Consider the following 12,171-nt stretch of genomic DNA (forward strand, 5'->3'; position numbering starts at 1 on the left):
TGTCCCTCAGGGTTCATCCTCAGTGTATTCCTCTTTGCTATTGCCATAAACCTTATAATGGCCTTTCTTCTGCTGGGCATCTCCAACCCCCTTTTTGTTTACAATTTTGCCATCTATTGCAGTTCTCCATGGACCTGTCTCATTGAGCGGCATCTTCAGCAATGTCTTGATCTTCTTTACTTGTGAAGCTTTGAGAATGCCTTTCGCTTTTCCGCTAACAAAACTGTCTGTATGAAATTCTGGTGACACAATTGATTTCTCCCACCATCTTTACATTTTGGGTGCGTTGTCCTTCCATTTGTTGAAACTGTGAAATTCCTGGGGCTCATGCTAGATAGGAAACACTCTTGGACCTCCCATGTGTCTTACCCGGCAGCCCGCGGTACGTGGTTTCTTTATGTCCTGCGTTTCCTCAATGGTACTTCCTGGAGTGACGATCGAACCACCCTCCTCCATTTGTACCGATCCCTTGTCCATGCGAAACTAGACTGTGGGTTCTTTGTTTATGCTTCTGCACGTCCATCCATGTTACGCAGTGTCAACACTATCCACCATCGTGGCATCCGTTTGGCCACAGGTGACTTTTACACTATCCCGGTTGAGTGTCTGTGTGCTGAAGCTGCTAAACTTCCATTGTCCTACCACCATGACTTTCTCCTCAGCAGGTATGCATGCCGTTTGTCTGCCATGCGTGGCCACCCATCCTATGCCACCTCCTTCAATGATTCACTTGACTGGAAATATGGGGTGCGTCCCTCTTCTCTGTTACTTCCTGGCGTCCACTTTTGGCACTTGCTATGGTGGCTTAACTTCACACTACCTGCACCTTTCCTGATGGGTGTGAACGCTTCACCGCCTCGGCTTCGTGAACCATGGCCTTTGTTCACTTCCTAAGGACATTAACCCTGCATCAGTATATCGCCTTCAGTTTCATGACCTTCGCATGGAACTTGGCGATAGTACCTTTGTAGACACTGATGGCTCTCAGACTGATCGAGGGGTCGGGTGTGCCTTCGTCATTGGCACTCATGTCTTTCGATATCGGCTTCCAGCACACTGCTCAGTATTTATAGCCCAGCTCTTCGCCCTGTATCAGCCATGGAGTACATCCAGCAACACAGCCTTTCAGTTGTGTCCTCCACTCAGACTAGCTCAGTGCCCTTCAAAGTCTGTGTGTGCTTAGTGCACTGGCTCCAGGAAAACTGTCATTTCCTCACTCTTGGTGGAGCCAGTATGATGTATCTGTGGGTTCCTGGTCATATTGGTCTGCCAGAAACGAGGCTGCTGCCAAAGCTGCAGTCATTGTACCTCAGCCCGCGAGTTCCTGTACTCCTTCTGATGATCTCTGTGTTGCCGTCTGTCAGGAGTTAATGTCCCTTTGGCATTGTCAGTGGTCTTAGCTTCATGGGAATACGCTCCGTCCAAGCCTCTCCCAGTGACTTGGACCACCTCCTCTCTGCCTTCCTGCCATGAGGAGATCATTTTAAGTAGGCTTCTTATTGGGCACTGCCTTTTTAGCCATTTTCATTTGATAATTGGTGCCACCCCACCACTTTGTACACATTATACCCTAGTTTTAACTGTCCACCACTTCATGGTGGACTGCCCATTTTTTTAAATCTTTTATGTTCCTGCTTGGGTTTGTTGTCTGATTTATCTACAATTTTAGCAAATAACATGCGGGCTGTCAACCATGTTTTACTTTTTATCCACCAAAGCAATATGGCGAAGGCCATTTAATTTTATTTTTGGACCTCTGTTTCTGTATGGTGTCTTTTCTTTTTTTGTAGCCCTTTTTTCCATGTGCCTGTATTTTAACTGTCTTCTATTATGTCAGTTGGGACTGACGTACAGTCATTTTTTAACTCTTCTCTGTCTTCATGTTCTATAGTTTTGACTTGGGCGTGTATGATCCCAGTTGTTGTTTGCTCCCTAAAACAAAACTACAACAAAACAATATGAAGTCATCACAGTCAGATTGTACGTTCCAAACCCAAAGCGCTGCTACCAGTGCCAATATTACAACCATACTTTCATATCCTGTCAAAACATGGCCAAATGTGTTATATGTGATAGGGATGTTCGTGAGGGTAATTGCCTGCCTCCTTTCCCTATGTCAATCACAGTGGCAACCGCGTAGACTCATCCCGAGAATGCCCTGTCTATCTCAAAGAGTGGGCCATCCAGGAGATCCTGGTGAAGGAAAAAGTGTTGCTTTCAAGTTGTTGGCTAGTTGAAAGCCTTGTATTATGCCATCTGGCACTTACAGTACAGTTTCTGCTACACCTTGCTCAATGAAGGACACAATCGCGCAGACTTGTGACCTCAAATTCAGCACCGTGGCTGTAAAATTGCCCAGTGTCACGGTAGCATCCCCGTCTCCATCTCTTCCAGACGTACAACAAGCCAACACATCTTCACCTCTGAGAGCAAAAATCGACAGCTACACAACCGACAGGCCAGAAAGGACAGAAGGAATGCTTCTAAGAAAACGTTTTAGATCCCTGCAGTCAGGAGACATCTAAGTCTTCATATGCCATCCACAAAGGCTCCAAGAAATCAAGCAAAGACAAACAGTTTTCTCCTTTGCAGACTCGGAGAGCCTCTTCAGTGGTGTCATGTTTTGCCGCTGCACACCACCAACAGTTTTTCTGACCTTGAATCTGCAGGCCGACTGACTGAGAATGCTGGTGCCTCTGTATATCTCTTGGAACAAGTTCCTCAGCCTTAACGCCCTGTAGCAGTGAGTCTTTGAAGGCTGGCATTTGCCCTCAACCCCCCCCCCCCCCCCCCTCTCCTCCCCTCCCAATCATGTCTCTTCTCCAATGGTACGTTTGTGGCATTAGATCCAACAAGGAGGAATTACGGCTGCTCTTGGGATCACAGCATTCACTTGTTTTCTGCCTGCAAGGAAACAAAACTGTGTCCTCGTAACCACTTTGACCTCGTGCATTTCTTTCCTTTCTACGTTGACCTACCCACCAAGGACGACATTCCATGTTGGGGGAGGGGGGACTTGTGCTGTTCATCTGGGATGATGTTCTTAGTCAAACTATCTCACTGAACACCTGGCTGCAAGTTGTTGTAGTCCGGATTTTCCTTCCTCGTTTCATCTTTTCTCTTTGTAGCATCCACATCTCTCCTAGGGCAAAATTCCTCCAGCATGTTGGGTAACCTCTTCACCCCTTTTTGCTGCTCGGCAACTTAAACATGCCCTTTGGCACTCTTCCAGAACCTGTCTGAAATGTGCTCTCTTGGCTGACCTTCTCAATCAGTTGAACCTCATCTGTCTTAACACTGGAGCCCCCACGTTCCTTTCAGGTGCCACCCACACCTGTTCCCATGTGGTCCTTTCAGTCTGCACTGCCCAGCGTGCAGTCATCTCGAGTGGTAAGTTCTCTCTGACATGTACTCAAGTGACCATTTCCCATGTGCTATCCATTTGCTGACTCCTGCCCCACCTTGTAACACTAACCAAAACGGCCTTGCTGTGGTGGTACTGCGAACGGCTGAAAGCAAGGGGAAACTACAGCCATCATTTTTCCTGAAGGCATGCAGCTTTACTGTATGGTTGAATGAATTTGGCGTCCTCTTGGGTAAAATATTCCGGAGATAAAATAGTCCCACATTCGGATCTCCGGGTGGGGACTACTCAAGAGGACTTTGTTATCAGGAGAAAGAAAACTGGGTTCTACGGATCGGAGCATGGAATGTCAGATCTCTTAATCGGGCAGGTAGGTTAGAAAATTTAAAAAGGGAAATGGATAGGTTAAAGTTAGATATAGTGGGAATTAGTGAAGTTTGGTGGCAGGAGGAACAAGACTTTTGGTAAGGCAAATACAGGGTTATAAATACAAAATCAAATAAGGGTAATGCAGGAATAGGTTTAATAATGAATAAAAAAATAGGAGTGTGGGTAAGCTACTACAAAAAGCATAGTGAATGCATTACTGTGGCCAAGATATACATGAAGCCCATGCCTATTACAGTAGTACAAGTCTATATGCCAACTAGCTCTGAAGATGAAGAAATTGATGAAATGTATGATGAGATGAAAGAAATTATTCAGGTGGTGAAGGGAGACGAAAATTTAATAGTCATGGGTGACTGGAATTGGAGAGTAGGAAAAGGGAGAGAAGGAAACATAGTAGGTGAATATGGACTGGGGCAAAGAAATGAGAGGAAGCCGCCTGGTAGAATTTTGCACAGAGCACAACTTAATCATAGCTAACACTTGGTTCAAGAATCATGATAGAAGTCTGTACACATGGAAGAATCCTGGAGATACTAGAAGGTATCAGATTATATAATGGTAAGACAGAGATTTAGGAACAATGTTTTAAATTGTAAGACATTTCCAGGGGCAGATGTGGACTCTGACCACAATCTATTGGTTATCAACTGTAGATTAAAACTGAAGAAAGTGCAAAAAGGTGGGAATTTAAGGAGATGGGACGTGGATAAACTGACTAAATCAGAGGTTGTACAGAGTTTCAGGGAGAGCATAAGAGAACGATTGACAGGAATGGGGGAAATAAATACAGTAGAAGAAGAATGGGTAGCTCTGAGGGATGAAGTACTGAAGGCAGCAGAGGATCAAGTAGGTAAAAAGACTAGAGCTAGTAGAAATCCTTGGGTAACAGAAGAAATATTGAATTTAATTGATGAAAGGAGAAAATATAATAATGCAGTAAAAGAAGCAGGCAGAACGGAATACAAACGACTCAAAAATGAGATCGACAGGAAGTGCAAAATGGCTAAGCAGGGATTGCTAAAGGACAAATGTAAGGATGTAGAGGGTTATCTCACTAGGGGGAAGATAGATACTGCCTACAGGAAAATTAAAGAAACCTTTGGAGAAAAGAGAACCACTTGTATGAATATCAAGAGCTCAGACGGAAACGCAGTTCTAAGCAAAGAAGGGAAAGCAGAAAGGTGGAAGGAGTATATAGAGGGTCTATACAATGGCGATGTACTTGAGGACAATATTATGGAAATGGAAGAGGAGGTAGATGAAGATGAAATGGGAGATACGATAGTGCGTGAAGAGTTTGACACAGCACTGAAAGACCTGAGTCGAAACAAGGCCCCGGGAGTAGACAACATGCCATTAGAACTACTGACAGCCTTGGGAGAGCCAGTCCTGACAAAACTCTACCATCTGGTGAGCAAGATGTACGAGACAAGTGAAATACCCTCAGACTTCAAGAAGAATATAGTAATTCCAATCCCAAAGAAAGCAGGTGTTGACAGATGTGAAAATTAACGAACTATCAGTTTAATAAGTCACAGCAGCAAAATACTAAAGCAAATTCTTTACAGACGAATGTAAAAACTAGTAGAATCCATCCTCGGGAAAGATCAATTTGGATTCCGTAGAAATGTTGGAACACGTGAGGCAATACTGACCTTAAGACTTATCTTAGAAGAAAGATTAAGGAAAGGCAAACCTACATTTCTAGCATTTGTAGACTCAGAGAAAGCTTTTGAAAATGTTGACTGGAATATTCCCTTTCAAATTCAAAAGGTGGCAGGGGTAAGATACAGGGAGCGAAAGGCTATTTACAATTTGTACAGAAACCAGATGGCAGTTATAAGGGCCGAGGGACATGAAAGGGAAGCAGTGATTGGGAAGGGAGTGAGACAGGGTTGTAGCCTCTTCCTGATGTTATTCAATCTGTATATTGATCAAGCAGTGAAGGAAAAAAAGAAAAATTTGGAGTAGGAATTAAAATCCATGGAGAAGAAATAAAAACTTTGAGGTTCACCAATGACATTGTCATTCTGTCAGAGGCAGCAAAGGACTTGGAAGAGCAGTTGACGGAATGGACAGTGTCTTAAAAGGAGGATGTAAGATGAACATCAACAAAAGCAAAACGAGGATAATGGATTGTAATCAAATTAAGTCGTGTGATGCTGAGGGAATTAGATTGGGAAATGAGACACTTAAAGAAGTAAAGGAGTTTTGCTATTTGGGGAGCAAAATAAGTGATGATGGCCGAAGTAGAGAGGATATAAAATGTAGACTGACAATGGCAAGGGAAGCATTTCTGAAGAAGAAAAATTTGTTAACATCGAGTATAGATTTAAATGTGAGGAAGTCGTTTCTGAAAGTATTTGTATGGAGTGTAGCCATGTTTGGAAGTGAAACATGGACGATAAATAGTTTGGACAAGAAAAGAATAGAAGTTTTCGAAATGTGGTGCTACAGAAGAATGCTGAAGAGTAGATGGGTAGATCACGTAACTAATGAGGAGGTATTGAATAGAATAGGGGAAAAGAGGAGTTTGTGGCACAAGTGGACAAGAAGAACGGACCGTTTGGTAGGGCATGTTCTGAGGCATCAGGGGATCACAAATTTAGCATTGGAGGGCAGCGTGGAGGGTAAAAATCACAGAGGGATACAAAGAGATGAATACACTAAGCAGTTTCAGAAGGATGTGGGTTGCAGTAGGTACTGGGAGATGAAGAAGCTAGCACAGGATAGAGTAGCATGGAGAGCTGCATCAAACCAGTCTCAGGACTGAAGACCACAACAACAACCCCACCTATGTGTAAACCCAATAGGCAGCTTTCTAAGGACAACTGCCTCCCCGGGGACTTTCAATGAATGACATTTTACCTGTTGGGATGACCAGGTAGCATACCTTACAAATGTTATCCTTACTGCCACAGAACGTTCCATTTCTCGCACTTCATATTTACCACTCGGTGTCCTGGTCCCTTAGTGGACCGAGCCGTGCTGTGACACATTTTTGTGCATAGATGTGCTCTCCACATTTTTAACCATCATCCTATGATAGTGAACTGCATTTTTTATAAACAGTTGCGTGCACAGTGTCATCACATTCGTCAGGATAGCAAAAAAGGTATCTTGATTTCATTTAAAACAGTTTTTTTTGACAGTTCCACTCCCTCTCCTATTATGTGGGCCAACCACCGATGGCTCTCTCTGACCAATTTCCATTCTCCAATTTCTAGCCTGACAGGAGCAGATGGTCATTGTGGGCCCCATTGATATCTTCAATGTATGTTCTCTGTCTGAGTTATATCGAGCGAGGTGGCGCAGTGGTTAGCACACTGGACTTGTATTCGGGAGGATGACGGTTCAATCCCGTCTCCAGCCATCCTGATTTGGGTTTTCCGTGATTTACTTAAATCGCTTCAGGCAAATGCCGGGATGGTTCCTTTGAAAGGGCACGGCCGATTTCCTTCCCCATCCTTCCCTAACCCAAGCTTGCGCTCCGTCTCTAATGACCTCGTTGTTGACGGGACGTTAAACAACACTAACCTAACTTAACATAATGTCTGAGTTATCAGCTGTTTTAGCAACTGCCATATGGGCTGTCTAGCGCATTTTACTTTTTATCTATCATAGCAATATGGCAAAGGACATTTAATCTTCTGTTCAGGACCTCTATTATCTGTATGGTGTATTTTATTGACCTTCCTCCAAGAGAAAGTCCCTGTTTTTAGCTCTTTCTTCCCTCAGCTAGGCTTAACACACAATCACTGTTAACTTCTGTTTCATATTAATGTTCTAAGGTTCAGACAGGGTGCATTTTGTTCAATGGTTTCACATCCTTCCATGACATGTTGATAGTGTGTCTTTGCATGAACCAGTTGTTTTAGGTGGTCCTCATAGGTAATCCAGTGGGTTGTAGTCGCCATGTAATTATTTGTCACTTACTTAGCTGTCAGAGTAAGTCCTTGCATTGCACCTCACATTATTACAAAAGGTACTGGAGCTACAACAAGTAGAAAAATAGAAAATACAAGCTGCCTCTTATTTTGCAGTGGCATATTCTATTGACAGTCAGGATTATAGTTCCATATAAAGTACAACCACAAGATGATGTGCTGGGAGAAATTATGTGCCTACCAGGAAATCAAAGTAGCTTTCAGTGGACATATTTATCTTAAAGTGCTGTTGGTGGCTAGTCTAAATGTTAGTGGGGGCATTGTCATTGTGAATTCTATTCCAAATGTCTGTAAATAAGGCTGAATGTTCTACCAACAGATTGGCATTTTGTTTTAAAGTTCTCCCACAGTTGGTGACTGACAGGCAGTGGGGCCTACAGATACTGAAAAAAGTATGGTTTGATGAACTGCCTTTGAAGCATCCTCCATGTGTCAGTATGAAAAGCACAACATTCTAAGATGATGATATGATGTATTCTCAAAACTAAGATCTTCATCAGCTGTTTGTACCGTGCAGTTTTCCTCCTTGAGCTTATGGATCGTAGTTAGTCAACCATTTGTAAAGCTTGGAATAACAATTGGATGGAGAGATTGGATTGCTAATCTCCATATAGATGAGGTGTTGAATCACAGAAGGGCACAATGACAAAGACTGATAATATATTCAGCTTACAGACACAGTTTTTCTCCTGCAGTAGTGCGTGCGCGCACTATTTGGGAGTCTTTTCCATCGTTCCATCTGCTATTTATAGATCAACTAGAGAAGAAAAAGTTTGAGTCTACATATGTATCTAATGTCCATTGCACTATGGATGCATGGAACAACAAACATCAAACTTAAGGAACACATGTGCAGGTCACATATGTTGCCGCCAGGATAAGTAGGTTACTAACAATTCACCATATGTACTAGATATACTGTTGACTGGGGTTTTTCAGTTGCCAAAATTTTATTTTTCATAATTCGTATTGAAGATAATTCTCAGATGTTGCATTCAAAATATCATGCTTCACATTCTAAGCCATGTTCCTTGTCATTTATTTCCACCTCATTATGTATGACATCTTCATATTTCTGTGCATGTGAAAGCCATCAAGAGGCATACCTATCATATTTCTGTCCCTGTTCTGTCTCAGTAAACATGGTTTGCTTTGGTGTCTATACCTACGACAGTCAAACTTTTGTGACACAAAACTGAGCAGCAGAAACACCAACATCCCAAAAACTTCATACCCTGCCAGTACACACCATTCCTCCTGTCCAGAAACGTGTTAGCTGTCTCTGTCTTTTCAGAAACACACTATGGCACAAAAAGGACCCAGAGAACACTTCATTCCTCTGTATTAGCAAATCAACACCAAGGCTACAATGGCAGTAGAATGTTACCCAAAGTAGATTTCCTCCTTATGACGTCGTCGTCATCCTCCTCCTCCTCCCTCCCCCTCCTCCTCCCTCCCCCCTTTCTGTATTTTTCAACCTTCTGCCTCCGTTCCTGAGAGATATTGAATAATAGTAGCAACAGAATTAACCTAGAATGTCAAGATATACCCACTATGAAACACCACAAATCTCATGTGTTAGAGCTTTTGGTCTGTTAAATTAGACAAATATACTTAAAAACTTTTTAGTGTGTTGGCTTATGGACAGCCTGATTGGTTACTGATATAGTTGTGAGGTCTTCATTCAGGAGTAAAAGAGACCACTCACCAAATTGTGAATGTGTGGAGTTATCAACAGGCACACACAATGGCATGATGCTTTGCTATCTTTTGAAAAAAGACCTTTGATGAGCAAGAGTGATCTGGAGTACAGGAGGAATTGGGTATAGGTAGTTAGAGGCTTGGAGGGAGACAGCTGGTGTGCAGGATAGAAATGCAGGTGAGAGGGGTGGTAGATATATGAGCTAGACATTCAACCTGTGCACACTGGATTGAATGACATGCATTGCTCAGTGAAGATGACGTGGGAGTGTGGACTGGAGGAGGGTGTCAGGGCAGAGGAAGTGGGAAACTGTTGGGTAGAGGGTTTGGGGATAGTGGGTTAATGGACATTAAGACTAGGAAGATTACAGGAGTGAAGGATGTGTTGTTCCAAGGATAACTTCCATCTGTGTGGTTAATTGTGATGGCCACTTATTCTGGTGGGCAGTTGGTTGGGGGTCATGTCCACACAAAATGCTGTCCAGAACTCTAAGCATATTACAGGGTCCCACAAGTCACATGTGGCCACATTGGTCGGGATTGGTAGTTGTGATTGTAGTGGTTGTGGTTGTGGTTGTGGTTGTGGTGGATGTGCATGTGCGCGTGGGTGTTAACAAAGGTGATAAGGGAAAAAAAAGTAAGTTATTTGCATTCTGCCAGAACTTTTCTCATTATAGTTTTGAGATCTATTTATTTTAACTATTGTCACTAAAACTAAATTTATTTTCTGTTTTTATTGCCATGTGTATGTTAATTTTCAGGGATGTGATGAAGTCACAATTTAAGAAAAGCAGTAAGAAAAACAAAGCAAAAGTTGCAAAAGATGTTGGCCCATTGTGTCCCACCTTTGACAAGGAAGAATGGGAAAATGATTTTGCAGCATTTCCAGAAGGACTTGGGGGTACCTATCATGTTGATCCACTAGTTATGCTACAAGAAAACGAACAGTTTCAGCATATTTCAGAAGAATGTGAATGTGAAGTAGAACAAGAGTTAACAAAGAATATACTCTGTAGACAAGATGAAATTAGAAGAATTTTAGGTCTCATAGGCCAGGTTAGTCCACTATTAGCAAACTGGCATAGGAGATAAATTTATTTTGTCTTTTCATTTGCAGTCTTTACATCTATATAAGTTATTTTCCTTATTAAATGTACACAAACCTATAATTGCACATGTTTTTCTGTAAGTATGTTTTTAAATGCAGTGTTAATTTTCAGTGTAAAAATCAGTTACCCCAAAGCATATTTATTTATGGACATTCTGGAACAGGAAAGTCATTTGTACTGCAAAACATACTCGACAAGCTGAAATATAGACATGTTGTCATTGATTGTGTCCAATGTTATATGCCAAAATTACTCTACATGAGCATTCTGAATGCTGTTGCAGGTATTTCGAAATTTATTAACTGACAGTACTTGCAAAAGTTAATTTTTAGTTACGTATCAACTACCAATTGTCTTTTCTCTTACAGAACATCATATGACTGTTGATAATAACTATGAACCATATGCATCTTGTGACAATATTTTGGACTTTACTTTAAATCTCAAGGCAGCAATGAAGTGCAACAGTTTTATTATTGTAAGTAATTATTTTGTAGACTTATTTGATGATCTCTTTCACTATTGTTTTTCTTATCTATAAACAATTAAATATAGTGGTCATTAGTTCCTTTTCATTACATTTGACTAGAGCACATATAAAATGCTTTTGTATCGTTCTTTTTATTCACTGTTCGTGTTCACACTGTATGCTCACCCCATCGCACTCAGATTTGTTTGTCTATTAAATATGTTAAATTGAAGGTAGTCACATTCAGATTAAGTCTCATCTGAGTCCACAGTGTTGAAGTATTTTGCCAGAATTACCACCACTGAAAGTCAGTATCCAATTTTCCAGACCAACAGAATTATCAGTGAGACGACTGTTCGGTTCCACCAATGAAAAAGCAGGTGACTGTTCCTCCTCCATGTGGGAAATGGATTCAGCATTATTTATGGCTCATGATAAATCATCTTCTCATGGTAGGCTGGACTACAGCATGTTGCAGCAACCCACAGGGAGTAGTAAAGAAATACTCCCCAACCTTTTTAGCTTGATATGAGAGAAATAGGACAATTTTATGACTCTTGGAGGGAAGCCACTTTAATCTCCTCTTCAGTACCTGGGATGCACCCTACATGTGCAAGTAGATATCACTATGTTGTCTTCACTAACTCTGAGAGAAAACTTTGGGGCAATGTTCACCCACTGCCCTGGTGAATTTTGGAGTGCAGGTGGCTCCTTAGTCACTTCCAGTATGGGTTCAGAAGATACTCAGCAAGCATTGATAACATAATGCTATAATGCCGCTGGAGGTGGCGGTACAACAGGCTTCCACTTACCAGCATCACTTACTAGGTATTCTTTTTAGTCTTGAGAAGGCTTATGATACTACTGGGTGGCATAATAGCCATGGACAGCTCCAAGAATGGGGTGTCCAGGGAAGTTACCAGTATTCCTACAATCCCTCCTTTCCTCTGTTGTTTTAAATAATCTTTCGAACAAAATGTACCTCAAGTGTGTGTTAAGTGTGACAACGCTTAGAATTATGATTAACAGTAACATGTCCACAGTTAATGGGTCCAGCCCGGTGCTCCCCATGTGGACAACTTTTCTATTTGTAAATCATCTGCTATTCTCGCAAGCACCTCACACCAGCTGCAGCTGACAATCAGAAGTCAGGCAGAATGGGCATATAAAATTTGTTTTAAATTTTTGACT

General features: G+C 41.9%; 1 protein-coding gene across 1 annotated transcript in view; it reads left to right on the forward strand.

The window, feature by feature from the left end:
• Window positions 1-12,171, forward strand: part of LOC126279046 (origin recognition complex subunit 5-like) — a 131,468-nt gene that overhangs the window by 44,131 nt on the left and 75,166 nt on the right. The window contains exons 2-4 of the mRNA XM_049979453.1: window positions 10,164-10,458; window positions 10,623-10,794; window positions 10,880-10,989. Of these exons, the coding sequence (XP_049835410.1) occupies window positions 10,164-10,458; window positions 10,623-10,794; window positions 10,880-10,989 (577 nt within the window). The remainder of the gene's footprint in view (window positions 1-10,163; window positions 10,459-10,622; window positions 10,795-10,879; window positions 10,990-12,171) is intronic.

The sequence above is a fragment of the Schistocerca gregaria genome, chromosome 6 (assembly GCF_023897955.1).
Source record: "Schistocerca gregaria isolate iqSchGreg1 chromosome 6, iqSchGreg1.2, whole genome shotgun sequence".
Taxonomy (NCBI): domain Eukaryota; kingdom Metazoa; phylum Arthropoda; class Insecta; order Orthoptera; family Acrididae; genus Schistocerca; species Schistocerca gregaria.